We start from the raw sequence: 21,985 nt of genomic DNA on the forward strand, positions 1-21,985 counted from the left end.
AGAGTTAAGAAGTCAGACTAAAAACATAAGAAAAAATAACATTTCTGAGGTAAATTGTGCTAAATTGTCGCCACAAGCAGTGACAGGGCAAGCAATGGCGAGGGGAGTTCGAGGGATGAGCGGAGACAGTGTGCTGCAGAGTTGATGCAGATGGAGTTCCAGTGCCTGTACAACCGGCCCGGGGGCGTGTTTGGATCACTGTGGCTGCCAGGCTGATTCGAAGAGCTTGAGGGTGGCTTCGGGCTGGGTGGTGAAATCTGGGCACGCAATGAGTCACTGGGCAGTGTGGTCTAGGCCCCAACTCCTTCAGTAGCCAGGTCCTAAAGCCCTGGGAAAAAGCCTTTGACTATCCACATGATCATCTTATATACCTCTATCAAATCGCCTTTCATCCTCCGTCACTCCGAGGAGAAAAGGCCAAGTACACTCAACCTATTCTCACAAGGTTTGCCCTCCAATCCAGACAACATCCTTGTAAATCTCCTCTGCACGCTCTCTTTAGCATCCACATCCTTCCTGTAGTGAGGTGACCAGAACTGAAGAGACTCTTGGATAATAAATGAACTTTGAATCTTTTGTGTGTGTGGTTCTGATTTTCCAGCATCTGCAGAATCTCTTGTGTTTCTGGTTGTTTATTGAATAGGAGATTGAAAACAACAGTGGGAAGCAATCTGTGAGTTGATACTGCAGTGGTGGGACCACAGCTGAAGTATTTTGCACTGCATTGTTCATTGCTTAAGCAAGAAAGGATGCTGATACATTGGAAACAGTCAAAGAAAGTTTACTAGATTCAGTGAATTGTTTTCTGATCGGTAGCTGCACTGGCGTTTAGAAGGGAAGAGCAAAATCTAATCGGGGGTCATTGAAATAAATGTGGTTGCTCATTTAAAACAGCCATGAAGTTTTTCTCTCAGCCAGAGGGTCATGAGGCTTCAGAATTTTTTTCTTCAAAGCGAAGTAAAAGAAGAATCTTTGAATATTTTTAAGACGGGTAGATCATTCTCAATGAGCAAAGGAGTGGCAGGTTATTGTGGGCGAAAAGAAACACATTGCTGGAAGAACTAGATGGACAGCCAGAAATGCAGATTTGAGGTTGCATTCAGATCTCCCATAATCTCAATCAATGTCAGAACAGATGTGAGGGATTGAGTGTTCCTAATTCCTATTCAGTCTCCATCCAAAAGGGGAAATCAAAGCCTGAATGTTGAAAATTATTCTGTGTGTCCCGTCCTCCAGATTGGCCTCTCGATAGTTACTCTGTATATCACTGCACCCTAGAAAGCATCCAATCTGATGCGTCAAGGTATGACAACTACCCTCCCCACGGCCTCAAGAAACTGCAGAGAGTTGTGGACACAGCACAGCCCATCACAGAAACCAGCTCCCTTCCTTGGACCGCGCTTACTACCACAAGAAAGCAGCCAGCATAATCAAAGATCCCCACCCATTCCCAGATATTCTCTATTCTCCTCCCTCCCATGGGGCAGAAATTACAGAGGCTTGAAAGCACATTCCGCGACTGAAGGGCACGATCCAGCTCCCTGTTACAAGACTAGTGAATGGTTTCCCTGTGTGATAAGAAGGATTCTTGAGCTCATGGTCAACCTCATTATGACCTTGCGCCTTATTGTCTATTTACACCGCACTTTCTCTGCAATTGTTATTAATTCTACACTGCTATTGGTTTACCCTGTTGTAATGAATTGATCTAAATGAAGAGAATGCAAGACATGTTTTCCCGCTGTTCCTCGGTACACGTGACAATGATAAACCAAGTTAACAATTCATCCTTTTGCCATTCGGTCTCTCCTGCCATCCCTATGACTGACCTTTCATTTTGCCCCCCTTTTTCATTCTTCCCCTTTCACTGTGTGTTAAACTTGTTTTATGTACTGGGCTTCTGCTGAAAGGCGATGAAGCTGGAATGCTAACACAGCAGGTCAGCAGGGAGTATTACTGTCACACAGCTCCAGCACTGGTTTGAACTTCAGTCCTGGGTGGAGTTTACAAGTTCTCCCTGCGACTTCAGAGCTCTGATTTCCTCTCAAGTCCCAGAGATCAAGTGTAAGCCTAAATAATGATGCAATATGGGTAATGATGCCACCACACCCACTGCTTTCAATAAATCTTTGAGGATGAATTCCAACTATGCCGTTTTCCTTTCTTCTGCTCTCACTGCAAAAGTACAGGAGGGCTTGCATGCACAAGTTCAATGGAAAACCTCCCTGCAGTGCAGGTACCTAGCATCATATAAGGAGCGTTCACACAAAAATATGTAAATTCAACATAAGTTTAAAACAAGAAAACGCAACTAGAATTTTTTTTTGTAATTCGAAGTTTTATTATTATTTTTTTCTTATTTTACAAAGCAGTTTAGAATTTTTAAAAAACAAAATCCATTTTAGTGCAAAGTGGTTAGAGTATCGCTAAACTGTAAAGAATAGAGTTTTGACAGATGTTTCAAATGATTGAAGAGAAGTTTGTTTCCCTTTCTCTCCTGATTCCAACCTGCGCCATCTCTTGGGCTCTCACTGTTATTCTTCAGCTTCTAATCGGCAGTTTTGCAGTGTAACCACACCTCCTTGTTGAATCGCATGTAAACTTCTCTCCAACAAGTTTCCAATTCTGAACATGGCTGTAGTGCTGAAGTATTGCTGCTGTGGTGTATCCCTAGCCCCATTACCTGTATTTTACAGTATTAAATTTAGAATAAAGTGAGAACTAAACCTGCAAGTGTATTTGAATATTTCAAGAAACAATTCACTGTGTTAAGTAATCTGAAATAAAATTAAATTTGAAATACTCAATTTTAATAATTTACACTTTTTTGATATTTTAGGGGTTCCTGAGAAGGATGGCATAAGCAGCAACCTGTTGCATTCTAGTTCCAGAAACAAGGTAACAGATGGCATCTATACTGATCGATGTGAAACCCTGTTACTCTCTCTATATGCTGTACTGTATATTTCCACGACTGTTCTAAATGTCGGTTTCAGAAATAGTGGATTGACAAAATTCGTCATTGCATACCATAGCAGCGGCGAAGGAGATGGCAGGCTTTCAGCTCTGCAGCTTGGCTTCAGATTCTACATTGGTGTTCTGCTGTGTGGAATCTTTGGATGCACCAAGGATGGAACTGCTGCATCTGACCTCCCACATTGTGCTCTGAATTGTACTGAGGGCCCTGATGCATGATATCCAGTTCTTCAGTTTCCTGCCATTCATGGCTTGTGCAGAAGCAGCTGTTCCATTCATTTGGCCTTCAGTAATAAGAAGAATGTGTTTTTTTTTTAATTTCATTGTTAATTTTGTCAAAAGTAAACATTTATAACTAAATTTATTTTATCAGCTTTTGACCTTTTTATGGTAGACCATTTCCATGCTTTTTGAAAAGAGTCTCTGATCATTAGCATTTGCAATGGTAAAAGATGCTTTTGGCAGCATCAAGGTGCCATAAACCATGACAACGGGTGAGGGGTGAGCTCGGGGTCGTGGCTGGGTTTGGAGATGGAGGAGACTACCATGGGTTTGGGTTCCAGTATGAGAGGCCAAGTTTCACCCTGTGAAAGAGCCACAGGATGGAGCCCACCCTGGGGAGGTACAGCAGTAGAGATCACATATTCAATAGAGGGAGTTCTTATTCTTTCAATCTCCTGGTGTGAAGTTGAGGGACTGGATAAGAAAAGTTTTGACCCTTCTCCTCCATTGCCTGTATTGAAATCAATAATGAGTCCAGGGGCAGAGCTGCAGGTCACATGCAGTGCCATCTTGTCCCTAAGTATTTCACACTTCTGTGTGCTTAATGTGCATGTACTGAGGCTCTAGGCCTCATGAACATCAAAAGGCATATGGCTAGTTGTTCCCTCCGGGTGGAAAGAACACATCATCAAAATTCTCTCATAGTGTCAGAACAGGGAACTGTTGAGGAAACGAATATTTATTGGTCTAGATGAAACAATGGCTGTTGTTATGAGCATGGCTAAAGGACACCGCAGTGAACACCTTTTACAGAGCGTAACACTTTCATCACATTAGTGGCAACTGTTCAGAAGCCTGTGAACATATTTCAAGAGGGTGAACCCTCACTAGATGTCAGGCCCTATGGAGTTCCCGGTAGGGCTCTGAAAGCATGTGCTATCCAACTGGCGGAATGGTTCAAACACACTTTCAATATCTCATTGCTGTAGTCAGAGGCTCCCACCTGCTTCAAAAGGATGACAATCTCACTAGTGCCCAAGAGGAGCGGGATGAGTTTGCCTCAATGACCCGTGAGGCATTGTGCATCCTGCCTAAACACCTAGACCCACTGCAATTTTCCAATTTCCACAGAAGGTCTATGGTGGATGCAATCTCACTGGCCCTCCACTCAGCCTTGGATTGCCTGGACAGTCTGCTGTTCACTGATTGCAGCTCAGTGTTAAACAAAACGGTATGCTCAGTTCTAGCTCCAAATCCTGGGCCTCTGTACCTCCCTCTGCAATTGGATCCTTGACTTGCTCACTGGGAGACCATTGTCAGTGCAGATCGGAAATAACTTCTCCTTGTGGACAATCAACACCGCAGTTCAAGGCTCCTTAGCTCACTGCTCCACACTCTCCACACCCACAACTGTGTGGCTAGGCTCAGCTCCGATGTCATCTATAAATTTGCCAGTGTCACAACTATTGGTAGAATTTCAGATGCTGACAAGGAGGCATACAGGAGTGTGATAGATCAGCTGGTGGAGTGGTGTCAATCTTACACTCACTGTCTGGAAGAGGAAATCGAGGGGACACACACCAGTCCTCATCAAGAGATCACCAGTGGAAAGTTTCAAGTTGCTGGGTGTCAACATCTCTGAAGATCTACTCCGAGCCCAACATATTGAAGCAATTACCATTAGCTGTGTTTCATTAGAAGTTTGTGGAGACTCGGTATGTCATGTAAATTTCTGTGGATGGATGTGGAGAGCATTCTAATTGGTTGTACCATTGTATGGTGTGGAGGGGCTTCACTGGATCAGAAAAAGCTGCAGTTCAGCCATTTCCATTACGAGCTAATATCTTCCCAAGCATTCAGGACATCTTCAAGGAGCAATGCCTCAAATGGTGGCATCCATCATTAAGGACCCCCATCACCCAGGACAAGCCCTCTTCTCATTGCTACCATCGTGAAGGAGGTATAAGAGTTTGAAGACACGCAGTCTATGTTTCAGGATCAGCTTCTTCCCCTCCACCATCTGATTTCTGAATGGACAATGAAACCATGAGCACTGCCTCACTATTTTCCTCTCTTTTTGTACTGCTTATTTTATTTAATTTTTATATATATCCCAATATATTTACTGTAATTTAGAGTTTTTCTATTATGTAATGTTCTGCTGCCACAAACAACAAATTTCACAACTTATGTCAGCTGATTCATCTTCTAATACTCCAGAACATGTATACATATCTTCACACATAATTTCTCTGAGAGCAAATTTTATGTCAAGTTTTTGTTTGGTGATTTGTGAATTCTGTAAGGACAAATTTCCATTACTTAAACAGCTGTGACACAGAGACATCTGTACTGGTTAATGAGAATTAGACATTTTCCAGTTTTTTAATCACTATTTACAAAATACTACTTGGACCAGCCCAAGGTGGCTAGTGGTTTTGGGGATCAGAAGGTTGCAGTTTGGGGTTATACCCATCAATGCTGTTTTAATGTATCTACGTCAAGAAGGGAACCAGGGATAATCCTGGAAACCATAGGCTGGTGAGTCACACATCAATGGTAGGGAAGTTACTGGCGAGAATTCTTGGGATAGGGTTTATGAGCATTTGGAAAACCATGGCCTAACCAGGATGAGCCAGCATGGCTTTGTACAGGGAAATCATGTCTTACTATTTTGATTGAGTTTTTTGACAAGGTGATGAGGGTGATTGATGAAGGCAGAGCTGTGGATGTTGTCTACATGGAGTTTAGTAAGGCATTTGACAAGGTTCTTCGTAGACAGCCCATCCAAAAGATAAAGATGAATGGCACTAATGGTGAGTTGACCGTATGGATTCAGAACTAGCTTGCCCATAGAAAACAGAGTGTAGTGGTTGAAGGGATTTATTCTAGCTGGAGGATGTGATTAGTGGTGTTCCACAAGGATCTGTAGAGTCACAGAAAAATACAACACAGAAACAGGCCCTTTGACCCATGTCATCTATGCTGGTCCATTGAAACTGCTTACTCCCATCAACCTGCATCCGGACCATTGCCCTCCATACCCCTCCCAACCATGTACCTATCCAAACCTCCCTTAAACTTTGAAATCGAGTTTGTGCACCACTTCTGCTGGCAGCTTAGTCCACACTCTCATGACCCTCTGAATGAAGAAACTCCCCCTCAAATTCCTCTTGAACTTTTCATCTTTCACCCTTAACTCATGACCTCTAGTTGTAGTCCTACCCAACCTCAGTGTAAAAAGCCTGCTTGCATTTACCCTATTTATACCCCTCATAAGTTTTTATGCCTTTATGAAATCTCCCCTTAATCTTCTATGATCCAAGGAATGAAGTCCTATTCAAAATTTCAATAAAGGATAGTCAGCATGGTTCCATGCACAGGAGGTCATGTCTAACCAATCTTCAGTCAACCTTATGTCTTTATATAGCAGCTATCCACTTCATTCCCTTCTCCCTTTCAGCATCCACCACTACACTCCTGTTCTCCTTTTTGCACTGACCTGCTTCAGGCCAGTCCTCTCGCTCAACACTTGTGAGTGTGCAGGAGGTTTGGTTAAAGGAGGTGGCTGTTTTGTGCACACATCCCCTTCAAACCCTGTCAGTATCCACTGCTTCAGCATCTGCCCTGATCTCTCACCGACAGAATCTCCACACCCTCACTTAGTTTGCCTCTCAGCATTCACAGTTCAATAGGCAACCCTGCCCTTTCATTCACCCTCTCCTTACCCTGGAAAGCTTTCAACCATTGACCAATTACCAGGTGCTGCCTGCCGAGTATTCTGCAGTCGGATTGGTGGATCTTGGAATGCAATTTGTTGCCATCGGAGGCAGGTTCATCCTGTATGTGTACTCTGTCACCATCAGCTGTTTGTCTTGTAATGCAGAAAAAAAGGCAGTCAGTCTGTGTACAGCCCAATCCCACAGGCAGCAATCTGCTCTTCTGAAGGATTCAAGAAGTTCCCTTTCCCTGGCGGTTATTGAAAGAATAAAGTCAAAAGAAACGCAGATGCTGGAATCTGGAGCAAAAAAAAAGTGCTGGGAGATGTCATCAGGCCAGTCAATATCTGTGGAGGCGAGAGCATTTCATTTTGATAGCCTGCATCAGGACTGCGAGGGAACGAGAAAGATTGCCAGTATAGAGTAAATGTAAGGAGATTTGATAGAAGTTAGGTGATGGGTGAAGTTAGATGGTGGTGGGGGAGGGAGAGAGATGAGTGAATGATAAAACAGAGGATAAACCCATGTAGGCTGTGTGTGTGTGTGTGTGTGTGTGTGTGTGTGTGTGTGTGTGTGTGTGTGTGGTGAGGGGAAGCACCTAGGTTATTTATTACCTGAAATTAGAAATTCACTACATTCATAAAACTTCCCATTTGGAAATATGATGCGTTATTCTTCGAATTTGCCTTTGGCTACTCTTTAGCAATGAAGAAAACCAAAGATGAAGACACATTAAAATAACATGCAGCCGGGGAGAGGGGAGGTGTAACTGGTGGTTGGATTGTCTTGGTGCTAGCGGAAACGGCAGCCAAAGAGGTGTGGGATGTACAGGCGGGTGGGATGAAAATTGAGCACCAAAGGAACTCTAACTCCATTCTGCCTGCAGAGAGGAGGAGCTGGGGCTGAGGGTGGGGTTGTCAGAACAGATATGCAGGAAGTAAGTTTGCGAACTCTGTCATCAAGGGCAGAGGTGAAGAAGGATGTCCGTGTGTTGTGTATTGGTTCCTCTCCTGTTGCCACTCTGTACTGTGGCAGGGTCTCAATCCAAAACATCAACTTGCTCCTTTTGGCACCATGCATTCTGGGAGTATTTCTTAATCCCCAAATGTCAAGGTAATCTCCTTGTGTTTCTCTCTCCCCATCCCCCCACCTTCTAAACCTATTCCCCAGCTTTCTTTCTCCAGTCCTGCCAGAGGGTGTCAGCCTGAAACATCGACTGCACTCTTTTTCCAGAGATGCAACCTGGCCTGCTGAGTTCCTCCAGCATTTTGTTTGTGTTGCTCAGATTCCCAGCATCTGCAAATTTTCTCTTGTTTGTTATTGTTTCCTCTTCTTTTTAAATGCATCTTTCATTAGTTTGAGAAAAAGCTCAGTAAAAGTTTTGAAAAGAATCAAAATGAAAGAAATTTTTTGTGTTAAAGACTGGCCCCATTTCTTTCTTCTCGATTGGTAGCCTCCTTTGCCTTTACTTCGATTATTCTTTCAAGTATTATCTAACACTCTGGCCAATTTGTAGGTAAAAGTAAGACAAATAATCAGTTTAATTATCATTCAACTATACATGGATATACTACTTGGCACTGTACTATAGACGCAGAAATGAGAACTCTGAACCACACCTGGGACACAACAGAGAAGATGGCCGAGGATTGACAGAGGTGGAAGACCTTCATCGCTACCCGAAGTGCCAGCTGCGTAACGGGCAGCAACCGTATAGGAACATAGCTAAGTGAAACAGTGTTTCTCCGGGGCCAAGGTGCAAAGCATGTTACTAACAGCACAAAGCACATAGCATATATGGTTATGATAGTAGGAAAGTACACAGTCACAAGAAAAAAATTCTAGCACAAGTCCCTGAGTGTCGTGGGTTGTTGTCCTGGTACAGCTTGCTCTTCCACTGAGCGAATACTGGCAAGAGCACAGGGTGACCATCAGAGAGCAGCATCGAGTGAACATCGGAGGACAGCACCAATGGAACCCCCAATCCAATACAGATTTCAGCTTGACACAGAGGCTTCTGCTCTCCCCCATTCTCCTCTGACATCTTTCCTGGGTGGCAGCAACAGGCGGTCCCAGGTCATGAGGGCCCAGTCTAAGCCACAACCAAGGCAGTGCAGCTCCCCACCCCATTGTCAGTCTTTTCAATGAACCAGTGAACTAGACTTGCAGAATTCTACCTAAACAATGTCCAAGAGCGTCTTGCGATCACAAGAAGGATGTTTGTTATACAAGCAAGCCAAAATAGATGACTGCATTTATTGCTGATCTTCCATGTCAGTACATGTATACTTGCAAACAAGTACAAAATGTGAAATACAAACAGAAACCATGCAAGCAAGTAAACCAGAGACGAAAGAAAAGACTTGTTCATCCTTCTGCAGGAACGCCTTGTGATGATTTAGTCAAAGCAGAGTTGCAAGATCAGAATCAGAGTCTAGTGTTACTCTGAACATTTTTTAGCTTACAAATTTTGTTTCTGGGAGTCGTTTGTGTTTTTTGTTTAGTAGTAATGGCAGTGCATTACCTGCAACTTGATATTTTGATTCAAATGGCATTACTCAATTTTTGACATTAGGGCTGAAGCTCGATGCAGCGCTCCATAGACATCACTAATTGCTGCTGGGTGTGTCTCGTTCATCGGACAGTAACACAGACCCATTTCGATTTTGAAAAAGACCAGACACTACGGAAACCTTTTGTTTCATTTCAACTGCTACTGGTCCTTGTATGCTCAGTATGTACTATGGTATAATAACATTAAAAAAATTCATTGCACATCCATCAACATGATTGGTGCCATTAGTATTCTGTGCATTTCTATTAGCCGTACTCTCCATAGCCAAGAGGGGCACATGGAATATATTACAGTTTATGTGGATGCAGTTTGCTTCCTTGGGTGTAGAGGGGCTGTACTGGAATCCCATTGTTTTGAGATACTGCCTGAAAGTAGCTTAACTCCATATCTGACCACTAATACTGGTGCCAGGACTAAAATATTTGTTGGTACATGCCGATTTATGTCCTTCCATTCCATAACCTACCATTTTGCAGGGATAGAAGTGTGCTACCTGAAACCTCGGGGCTGTAGACAGTGAACAATTAGCAAAGTGTATAAAGGAACCTAGCTATTTTATTTTCTGAAACTGAGCTGACCTAGTGCCTAATTTACTGTGGACTGAGTTAATTCAGGAAGTTATGGGACTAACAGACAACGAGGACATTTCATCTTTATTCTTCAGAGAGTGAAACCCAGGGCAGCACCTTGGCAAAGCAGGTAGTGCTTCTGCTTCACAGCCCCACCCTGTGACCGTCTGTGTCTCTCTCAGTTCTCTCTCCTACCATACTTGGTGGTACCACTGGAAACTGCGGACTGTCAATATGCATGTGGGGGGTAGAAACTTGGCCTGAGGGGTGGCCTGATAAGTGGGTAGAATTAAAATAGGTTTGGTGTAAGATAAGTCTTGGTGGGCCAATGCCTTATTTCTTTGCTATGGTCCTCTATGAAAAACAGGCTGCCAAGTTGCAGTGATTACTGAGGAACAATGCATGTTTTCTTCAGCACAGCTCATGACTTTTGTAACTGCGTCAAATGAGCCATGGTATGATTATGTTACAGGTAATATAATACCGTCAGAGCTGGATGGTTGGGGGGGGGGGGGAGTTGCTACTGCACAGGATCAAAGTAAGATGCAGAAAGTTGAAAAGTTAGTCAGCTCCATCATGGACACTAGCCTCTGTAGTATCCAGGACATCTTCAAGGAGCGGTGCCTCAAAAAAGCAGCATCCATCATTAAGGACTCCCAGAACATGCCCTTTTCTCCTCGTTACCATCAGGAAGGAGGTCCAGGAGCCTGAGGGCACACACTCAGTGGTTCAGGAATAACTTCTTCCCTGCTGCCATTCAATGTCTAAATGGTCATTGAACCCCTGAACACTACCTCAATATTTTTTTAAATTTATGTTTTTGCACCACTTATTTTAACTTAACTATTTAATATACATATGTACTTACTGTAATTCAGTGTTTTTCCCTCTATATTTATCATGTATTGCATGGTACTGCTGCCACAGAGTCAACAAATTTCACGACATATGCCAATGATATTAAAACTGATTCTCATTCTCAAGTGTGCTGAAGTAACTTCCCTGTTGTTAGAAAGAATCTTGTTGTATAATTCCAGGTGATTTTCAAGATTAGTAGTTGATACACTAACATCTGAAATACAGGAGGAAGAAGACAATTCACAAAAAGAGGGTGACTGTTAATCGCCAGGTACTATTTCTCAGAGCTTTTCAAGAGCAGTTTATCTGAGAACATTCCACCTGAGCATGCTTCCTGTACTGACTGCACGATTAACACCACAGCTCTACTATCACCATAAATAGATCCACAATTCTGTTGCCATCCTCCAATCTAGCTCTTGGTGCTCTACATACACTATCATCCTCCAATGCTTGTAACACCACTTAGCGTTCTGTGAATTGTGACCTGCTTGACCATAGCTCACATTGGAAAAGTGGAAAGTTGTTGCGTGTCCATTGAGGATAAAGTAAGAATAGAGAAGATCCAGGAAATGTGCAACAGCTCAACAACTGTGAAGAGAGCAACAGAGTTAGTGCTTCAGTAGATGACTTCTCATCACTACCAAGAAATATACGGTACAGAATGTCTATAATAAGGTAGAAGCCAAAAAGGATTGAATGATGCTGGGGTGGTTTGGGGTATTTCATTTTTATTTCAGATTTTTCACCGTCTGGCATATTTTAACTTTAATTTTCTCAAACCACACACAGATATTACGGGTCATTCTCTAGAAATGGAAAGGACAAACTGTCTCTTAAACTACAGCCACCCCGCTGAAGTATCACATTCAATTTCTAAGCCGCAGATTGGGTTGAATGATGATGCAGCTTCACGTGCCTGCAAAGTAAAACATTCTCCTGTCACTTGACATAACAGGGAGGATCATTTGTTCAGTGTTGGTCAGATGCCCCTCTGCACTGCCTGAAGTACCAACACGTGAACTTCCACAGGAAGAGGTTTTCTCAGCACCTCTGGCCACTTCTGCTGTTCACTTTCTGATGTGGAGCATGTCCTGTATGACCTTACAACAAGAGTAAAGGAAGTTTATTTGTGATATATTTGTGGGATGTTTATAGAAAGATCATCTTGTGATTAAATAGTTCTCTGGAAGCCTGCAAATTATGAAGATTGTGAAGACTGGAGTAAAGATGATTGTATGAGTATGAGGGTAAAGAATGTATGTACAGTTCAGTGATTGTATGAAGTGAAATGCAAATACAAAAGAATATAGAGACACCCAGATGGTATGTTGCCACCCCGGTGCCAGGATCAGGGATGTCCCGGGTTGGGTCCATAGCATTCTCAAGGGTGAGGGTGAACAGCTAGAAGTCTTGGTCGATATTGGCACCGATGACAAGGTGAAGAGATCCTGAAGAGAGATTTTAGGGAGCTAGGTAGAAAGCTGAGAAACAGGACCTCCAGGGAAGTCACCTCCAGGGTGTTGCCTGTGCAACGTGCCAGTGAGGGTAGGATTAGGATGATTTGGCAAGTGAATGCATGGCTGAGGAACTGGTGCAAGGGGCACCAGTTCAACCTGTTCAAAAGGGACGGGTTACACCTGAACCAGAGGGGGTCCAATATCCTTGTGGTCAGGTTGACTAGAGTTTCTTGGGAGGATTTGAACTAATTTGGCGGGGTGATGGGAACCAGAGTGATAGTGCTCAAGATAAGGTAGCTGGTTCATAAACAGAGGCAATGTGTAGTGAGGAGAGACTGCTGATAGGGCAAAATTGCAGTCAAAAGGATGAATTGCAATGAAAAAGATGGACAAAATCAAAACAGGTGAATGCAGGACTGAAGGTGTAAAATTTGAATGTGTGCAGTATACGGAATAAGATAGATGAAATTGTAGTACAGTTACAGATTGGCATGTATGATATTGTAGGCATCACTGAATCTTGGCTGAAAGAAGATTATAGCTGGGAGCTTAGTATCCAAAGATAAACATTGCATCGAATGGACAACCAGGAAGGAAGAGGGGCAGTGTTGCTCTGTTGGTAAAAAATGAAATCAAATCATTAGAAAGAGGTGACATAGGGTCGGACGGTGTTGAATCATTGTGGATAGAGCTAAGGAGCTGCAAGGGTAAAAAGACCCTGATGGGAGTTTTATACAGACCCCCAAACAGTAGTAAGGATGTGGTCTACAAATTACAATGGGAGATGGAAAATGCATCCCAAAAGGCCAATGTTACAACGGTCATGGGGGAATTCAATATGCAGATAAGCTGGGAAAATTAGGTTGGTGCTGGATCCCAAGAGAGGAAATTTCTATGAGATGGCTTTTTATAGCAGCTCGTGGTTGAGCCCACTAGGGGATCAGCTATTCTGGATTGGATGATGTGCAATGAATTGGAATTGATTCAAGAGCTTAAGGTAAAAAGAACCTTTAGGGGAAAGTGATCATATTATGATTGCATTCACCCTGAAACTTGAGAAGGTCAAGTCAGGGGTATCAGTAGTACAGTGCAATAAAGGGAATTACAGAGGCCTGAGAGAGGAGTTGGCCAGAAGTATTTGGAAAAGAACACTGGCAGGGATGATGGCAGAGCAGCAGTGGCTGGAATTTCTGGATACAATTTGGAAGGCATAGGTTATATACATCCCAAAGAGGATGAAGTATTCTAAAAGAAAGATGACACAACTATGGCGATCAAGAGAAGTCAACGCCAAAATAAAAGCCAAAGAGGGCATGTAATAGAGCAAATATTACTGGGGAGTTAGAGGATTGGGAAGCTTTTTAAAAACCAGCAGAAGGCTACTAAAAAGGACATTAAGGTAAAGATGCAATACGAAAGTAAGCTAGCCAATAATATTAAAGAGGATCCTAAAAGTTTCTTCAGATACATACTGTGAAAAAGAGAGGTGAGAGTGGATATCAGATCACTAGAAAATGGTGTGATGTGTGAATTTACCATAACTAGAGGGAAGGTTCTTGGGAAACTGAAAGATATGAAGGTAGATAAGTTACCTGAACCAGATGGTGTACACCCCAGGGTTCTGAAAGAGATCGCTGAAGAGATTGTGGAAGTATTAGCAATGATCTTTCAAGAATCACTACATTCTGGGAATGATTCTGGAAGGGTAGAAGATTTCAAATGTCACTCCACTTTTCAAGAAGGGAGAGAGGCAGAAGAAAGGAAACCATAGGACAGTTTGTCTGACCTCAGTGGTTGGGAAGATGTTAGGATTGATTATTAAGGATGAGGTCTCCAGGTACTTGGAGGCACATGATAAAATAGGCCATAGTCAGCAAGGTTTCCTCAAGGAAAAATCTTGCCTGACGAATCTGTTGGAATTCTTTGAAGAAATAGCAAGCAAGATAGATAAAGGAGAATTGATTGACGTTGTGTATGTGGGTTTTCAGAAGACCTTTGACAAGGTGCTGCACATGAGGCTGCTTAACAAGCTATGAGCCCATAGTAATACAGGAAAGACTTTAGCATGGATAAAGCATTGGCTGATTGGCAGGAGGCAAAGCCTGAGAATAATGGGAGCCTTTCCTAGTTGACTGTCAGTGACATGATGTTCCACAGGGTCTGTGTTGGGACCGATTAGTTTTACGTTCTATGTCAATGATTTGGATGTGGGGATTGATGGCTTTGTTGCAAAGTTTGCAGATGACTTGAAGATAGCTGGAGGGGCAGGTAATTTTGAAGAAATAGACAGGCTACAGGAGGCCTTAGACAGATTAGGAGAGTAGGTCAAAAAGTGACAGATGGAAGTGTAAGGTCATGCAGTTTGGTAGAGGAAATGAAAGGATTAACTATTTTCTAAATAGAGAGAAAATACAAAAACACTGATATGCAAAAGGACCTGGGGGTCCTTTGGCAGGACTCTCCAAAGAATTTGCAGGTCGAGCCTGTGGTGAGGAAGGTAAATGCAATGTTAGCATTCATTTTGAGAGGACGAGAATATAAAAACAAGGTTGAGACTTTATAAAGCACTGGTGAGGCCTCACTTGGAGGATTGTGAGCAGTTTTGGGCCCTTTATCTTAGAAAAGATGTGCTGACACTGGAGAGGGTCAAAGGAGGCTCATGAAAATTATTCCAGAATTGAATGATTTGTCATATGAAGAGTGTTTGATGACTCTGGGCCTGTATTCACTAGAATTCAGTAAATCACCAGAATGATTTGAGAGTTAAGGGGCAAAAGTTTAGGGGTACCACGAGGGGGAACTTCTTTACTCAGAGTGTAGTATCTGTGTGGAATGAGCTTCCAGTAGAAGTGGTAGAGGCAGGTTCGATTTTGTCATTTAAAAAAAAAATTGGATAGGTATATGGACAGGAAAGGAATGGAGGGTTATGGACTGAGTGCGGGTAGGTGGGATTAGGTGAGAGTAAGCGTTCAGCACGGACTAGAAGGGCTGAGATGGCCTGTTTCCATGCTGTAATTGTTATATGGTTATAATTCAAAAGAATGAGGGGTGACCTCATTGAAAGCTTTCGAATGGTGAAAAGCCTTGATAAAGTGGATGTGGAGAGGATGTTTCCTATGGTGGGAGACTCTAAGATCAGAGGACACAACCTCAGAATAAAGAGGCATCCTTTTAGAATGGAGATGAGGACGAATTTCTTTAGCCAGAAAATGGTGAATCTGTGGAATTTTTGCCTCAGGCAGCTACAGAGGCCAAGTCTTTATGTATATTTAAGGCAGAGGTTGATAGATTCTTGATTGGTCAGGGCATGAAAAGATAAAGGAGAAAGAAGAAGATTGGGGCTGAAAGGAAAATTGGATCAGCAATGACAAAATGGTGGAGCAGACCCAATGGTCCAAATGGCTTATTTCTGCTCCTTTATCTTCTAGTCTTATGGCCTTGTATTGTGAACAGTGTGGTTCAAAATGTGAGCAGATGTTAAGTGTGCAATATGCTGTATTTAGAAAACTTCCTTGAGAGCTGAACGTTTTAGGTTTACAGCTTTTTATTGATTGCTGAGTTCCTTTCATCTACCTCCTGGTCTAAGTAAAAGTGGCCTGAATGAGAGCCCTTCAGTGCAGCATCAGAAAATCTGTAAATCATCAAGACCAATTCTTTGGTCTTGGGAGATTTTATTTTTAACCTGCTAAGCAAATGCACCACCCTTACAGCATACAAACTGAATCTGAGTGCCATCAGATATGGCAGTTTTGTTGAGCTCTCAGGCATATACCACCACTGCAAATCATGGGTATCTGCTGAAAACACTTTTAAATTATAAGCTGCTGGTATTGATTTCACATTGTCCCGGAATCCTTGTTTCCCGTCCTTTCAAATTTCAATCCCTGGGTGTCTAAATGCAAAACCGTCAGCATTCGTGAATTGACCTTAATAATCACAAAATTAGCACAAGCCTGCAACAGTTGGTAGTAACTATTAGCAAAGATTAATGAGCCACTGGTAGGTGGGTCAATACTGCTTTTTGAAATGAATTATTTTGTACTGACATTCTGACTCTGTGAAATGCAGCAGAAGCTGATAATTTAAAGAGTGTAAATTCACATTAAACCCCTATGGAGATGTATATGTTTGTGACTCACTTTTGTATCTAAATTAATCCTGTAACGCCAAAGATGTGGCATTAATTTTAGCTTGTAGCATTACTAATGTGGCAGTCTGTGGAAGAACTACTATTAGTGAATGACTTTATTTCCATTAATTATGGGGATTACAGTGAACTTCCAACTCTGGAGTCATAGGATTATATCATGTGTACCAATGCTTATTGCAGATTTATTTTAGTTTTGAACTCAGCTTTTGTCAGGTAATTTCATGACAGAGTACATGGAGGCAAACTCTGTGCTTTCATGTACTGTACACTAACTGAAACATGAAAGAGATTTAAAGTGGATACTAAGCTTAATTACAACACTAGTTCTCTAACAAAAAGATTATAGAATTTATTTATTTACTGGATTACAAAGTACTGATTCAAATTGTTGCATCATTGCAGGTGTCAAAATGTCAGGAGACAGCTCAATCTAAGACTAGAAACTCCAGGGATTCCCAACCTTGTTATGCCATGGAGCCTTACCATTAACTGACGGGTCCATGGATCCCAGATTGGGAACCTGTGTTTGAAACAAATATTGATGCAAAATTTTCTTATTAGGCTGTATTGTATGTGTATGTTGGTTCATGCAGAAATATGCCTACATCAGGAAAAATAGATCATCAGTTAGCCCTTAAATGATTCTTTGAAACACATCTACAGCCTTGTAAGTTCATATGTAAAATGTTTTTTTCATACAAATTGAATGTAATATGGTGTTTTCAAATACAGGAAAAAAATCCTCTACCTCAACGCAGCTAATTTTTACGAAAAGGTCAAATTCGAATATTTTGCATCAGGAACTTCACATAGTTTATGTTGCAAATGTAATTTCTAAGTATGCCTATTTTTTAGTGGCACCTTGTTGAAGTGATGCATGATATACTGTAATTCTGCAAAATTTAAAATGACGATTACTGTGAAGCCTTGAAGTGGTTTCACTGTTGAGGGTAGAAGGTCACTGATACCTGATAAATTAGAAAATTTGTGTTTCATTTTGTCCCTGAGGAGGAAATAAATTGAATTTATCTCTTCTTATATTAATATTTTACCTTATTTGAAATTTTCCCTGATTTGAACTTGTCTTTTGCATTTGGAAGATAGTTGAAAATTATCCATAGTTATGGAAGTTCTAAAATCTAACCTATTTCTTCATTTGGGAAATATCAGAAATTTTGAAAGGTGTAGCCAAAGAGCAGTTAAGAAAGAGTAAATAATTTTAAAGCCTTGATATCTGATGAATACTTACAAATATTTTATCATGGCTTTAAATTATATTTTCTGCATGTATTCACTTTCCAGAGGTAATTTACCCTTGACACAGTTCTGTACATTTTCCTGGCAGCCCAAGGAACTATGGTACAGTACACAGTTTTAAATAGTAAAAGTTAAGAACAAAAACTTTTCAGTGTTGCTAACTTGCTGACTTTATGTCCTTTATCATGCATTGGCAAATGTATTTCTTTAAGTTAGTGAAACTGCTGCCACCTTCTCAATTTACTAACACCATACTCTCTAGGAAGAAACAGATCCTTGTATATTATATTCAATGCAGTTTCTAACTAGCCACCAAATTCCAACTGAATTATTAGTGGGAATTAAAGTCTTGGCAAAAATGTTGCTGTCGAAAACAATTTATGGAAAACTATAAGGCTAAATGGACAGAGGTCAGATAATAAAAATTACCAAAGAAAGCTGATGAAAGTTTTTAACAAAGGTTGGAAGCATTACAGGGAGTTGGAACACCACAAGAGTCCAACTGAAGACTTGTCCACCTTGTGGGAAAATTAGAGAGGAAGAAGAGGTGAAGCAGGCTAGGACTTTAGTCATTGGTGCGTCGGAGAATAAAGGGTGATTTTATAGCGGTGTGTAAAATGGTGAGGGGCAGGGTAGAGTGAATGCACACCATCCACCAGGCTTGGGAAATCAAGAATGAGAGGGCATGGGTTTCAGACAAGAAGAGAGATTTATTAGGAACTTGGCAGGCTACTTTTTTTCACCCAGGGTAGTCTGTTTATGGGATGAGTTGCCAGAGGAAATGATTGAGAGAGGTGCATAAGCATTTAGAAGAAACTTGGACTAGCAAATTGATAATAAAGATTTAGAGGGATATTGGGCCAATTTTGTACAAATGGGACTTACTTAAAAAGGTTGTCTTTGTTGGTATGGATCAGTTGGGCAAAGGCCTGTTTTTGTGCTTTCTGACTTCATTACTCCTAAGTAGCGTCATTCGGAAAAGCAATGAGAGCACTGCAAAGGACATGAACAATGTCATTGTTACTGATGCACCATCAATAACTCACTCTGAGACGTAAAGGCGAGATATCGGCTTTTATTGACTGGAAGAAGGAACAAGCAGTGAGTGACCTCCATACTACATCCTGGAGACTGAGAGGCCGGGCTCAGGCCTCAATCGCCTTTATACCGGGGCCTGTGGGAGGAGCCACAGGAGCAGTCAGCTGGGGTCGTGTCCAGACAGGTATGTGTAGTTCACCACAGTTACATAATGTCATTTTGGCCAAGGATGTAGGAGAACTATGACTGGGTAAGTACAATAAGATGTTCTGATAGGACTTGGGCAAAAGGTCACCATAATTATAAAAATGCAATTTCCAGTATATGTGGGCCAAAGAACAGGTTGATTTTTGTGCATGTGTTGTAGACTTCTCTCTTTTGCAGAAGTTTTTGGAGACCAATCACTTCCCTAAATTTTAAGGCAAGTTCATGAATATTGAGGTCAAAGTTCCTGGTCTAAATAACTCCTTCTACCCCAGTGATCCATCATGGTGGATGTTCCCAAAGACAGTGCAATGGGTTGCAAAGGTCAGAATTTGGTGATGGGTAGAAAATTTAAGTGAGGAGTCATTTGGATTCTGAAGTCATTTTAATCTGTAAAACATTGGTCTGTGAGAAAGAAGCAGTTGATCATCTGGTCAGCTGGAAATGTTACTTGGTAATTACTGTCAGTTGCGACTAGGACTCCAAAAACAATGTTTCCTTGCTTACGCACAGAGTATGTGCTTTTCAGCATCATGAAGAGGTTGTATTTTGGCAAATTGTGGGCATTCCGTGAATTGGGGAAACAAGTAACATGTTGGAATTTTAAAGAAAAATCAAACTAGTAAAAATAAGTTATGGTGGTAACTCAATTGATTAATTTAATGTGGGAGTGAGGGGGTGGGAAGGCAATTAAAGTGTAACATTTCATCAAGGCAGGATAATTGGCTTCTGTGTACCATAAAAATGCTCTCCTCTTCTTACAGAGATGCTTTCTAGATCACAATGCAGAATGATAAAGCAAACTAAAATTAGTACCCTATCATCAGATTATCAATTGAAATTGTTAGATATATAAATTATTAATAGTTGGTTAAAATTTTAATGTTTTAGCATAGCATCTGCAAACTTGGTAGAGCAGACATACCTGCAGTAAGTGCTGGAAGAATCAACAATTCCGACGCCATCTAAGGAGGGAATAAGTAGTCAATATTTTGAGCCAAGGCCCTTCACCAGGACTGACCCTTCATTCTAAGGCAATGGCTCTAAGCACAGAGAAGTTCAAACTCTTTTGCAGCTAATTCTAACCTATAAAGGGTTTCCATACAGACACTTCAGCAAGAATATTACCAGAAATATATTTAGGATAATACAAATAAGTTCATGATTTATTAAATATTTGTCACATTTAGCATTTTTAAAATAAAGATGCTTTTCCTGAAGAAACTGCAACAGAATGTTATTGCTACTGCTGCCAATTGACTTGAAAGGAAAACATCAAGCACTTTCTACCTGTTCAGTTTTAAAATATTTCACAAGTTGTTGAAAAGCAAAAAAAAATGTAGATTCTGGAAGTCTGGAATAAAAATGGGGGAAAAAATCTGGAAATGTTTCCTGCTGTATTGCTCCATAACTTTTATATGAATTTGTTGTTTATTTTAGTAACATGATATTGAAGTATTTTAATACTAGAATAAAGAAATCTTAATGAACTTGTAGCAATAACAAACAACTGGAAACTTAGGACGTCCATTGTGGACTGAGTCAGGTGCTCTGCAAACAGCTTGCTCACCAGGAGTACTGTGTCCAGCTTTTTGGTCTCCTTCCCCAAGAAGTGATGTTTTGCTATGGTGGATATTCAGCAAAGATTTGCTAATCAAGATCAGTGAAAAGACTGTTAAGGACTGAGATTTTAAAAAAAACTTTTTTTTCCACATGGAGGGGAGTGAATAGAGCCTTATTGGTGGGATCGTTCAAAACAGATCTTGACAGATTTCTAAATATTAAGGGATATAGGGATAGTGCAGGAAAATGGTGTTGAAGTAAAGAATTGTCATTGTTCAAGGCAATGAGATTGTTGTGCTTCTCCGATCTGTGCAAAACAGATATTTATAATGCATGCCATATGGTTTAATCAAAAATTAAATAAATAAATAATACCATATTTAGATGCAACAAGTGACTTTGACAGTCCATAACATTCATAGGCCACTCACGGCCAGGATGCAGCATTATTCATCTGCACATCAGCCACTGGGAAGAAGCTGTATTTAAGTCTTATTGTCTTGGCTAAGATGCTTCTGTAGTTCCCACCAGATGGCAGGAGATTGAACAGACAGTGTCTGGGATGGGATGAGCCTTTAATGATGTTACAAATGCACTATGGGCATTGCAGTTGTAGATTGTCTCCAGGCCTGGTAGTTGGGCCCCAATGATGTGCTAGGCCGTCCTAATCACCCAATGGAGTGCTTTGTGATCTGTCTTGCTGCAGCTAGAGTACCACACTGTCATTCCATATGTCAGTATGCTCTCTATTGGACAGCAATTTTTGAGGCAGATTAGCTCTCCTTAAGCACCTTGGGTAGTATAATCACTGTTGTGCCTTCACTACTACCATCAGCCATGATTTCAGTGAATGGCAAAATGGGCTGAAAGGCTTAGATGGTTTACTCCTGCTTCTAACTTTGATGTTTTATTTCCATGCAAATGAAAGTTAAACATCTTCTAATAATAGCCTGTAGCTCTCACCTTGTTTCTGGGGGAAAAGTCAAACCAGAATAACTGAAATTATTCAGGATCTGTGGAGATTTTCTTAGGATATAGTGCAATGATACATATTGCTGAATTCTAAAAGCATTGTGATGCAGATGTTAAATGGTTATAGAAAGGTCACTGTTGTTGGTTCTTTAGCTAATATTTTCCTCCTGCTCCTTCCTTCAGACCTGTATATTAAGTTTAAAGATGAAGTCTCGGCAAGTCATTGGCACCCCTCTGATTCCTAGAGTCCTAATGACCCTCTTTCTCCTACCTGCCACCTGGCCTCTAATGTTGTAACTGGGTTTGTCACCATTGTAGCATGGGGAAGAATTCTTCATTAAGTGTATTCCAGTATTCACAGATGTGTAAGTCTATGTGTACTCTAAATTGTATCCTTGTGATACAATATCAATGTGATAGAC

At 41.3% G+C, this 21,985-nt stretch overlaps 1 protein-coding gene across 3 annotated transcripts in view; it reads left to right on the forward strand.

Moving 5' to 3' along the window:
- rapgef4a (Rap guanine nucleotide exchange factor 4a) overlaps window positions 1-21,985 on the forward strand; it is a 261,535-nt gene that overhangs the window by 153,651 nt on the left and 85,899 nt on the right. For all 3 annotated transcript variants that reach the window (XM_059966659.1, XM_059966657.1, XM_059966658.1), the window contains exon 6: window positions 2,840-2,898. In XM_059966659.1, coding sequence (XP_059822642.1) covers window positions 2,840-2,898 — 59 coding nt within the window. The remainder of the gene's footprint in view (window positions 1-2,839; window positions 2,899-21,985) is intronic.

This window comes from Hypanus sabinus, chromosome 4 (assembly GCF_030144855.1).
Source record: "Hypanus sabinus isolate sHypSab1 chromosome 4, sHypSab1.hap1, whole genome shotgun sequence".
Lineage (NCBI taxonomy): Eukaryota > Metazoa > Chordata > Chondrichthyes > Myliobatiformes > Dasyatidae > Hypanus > Hypanus sabinus.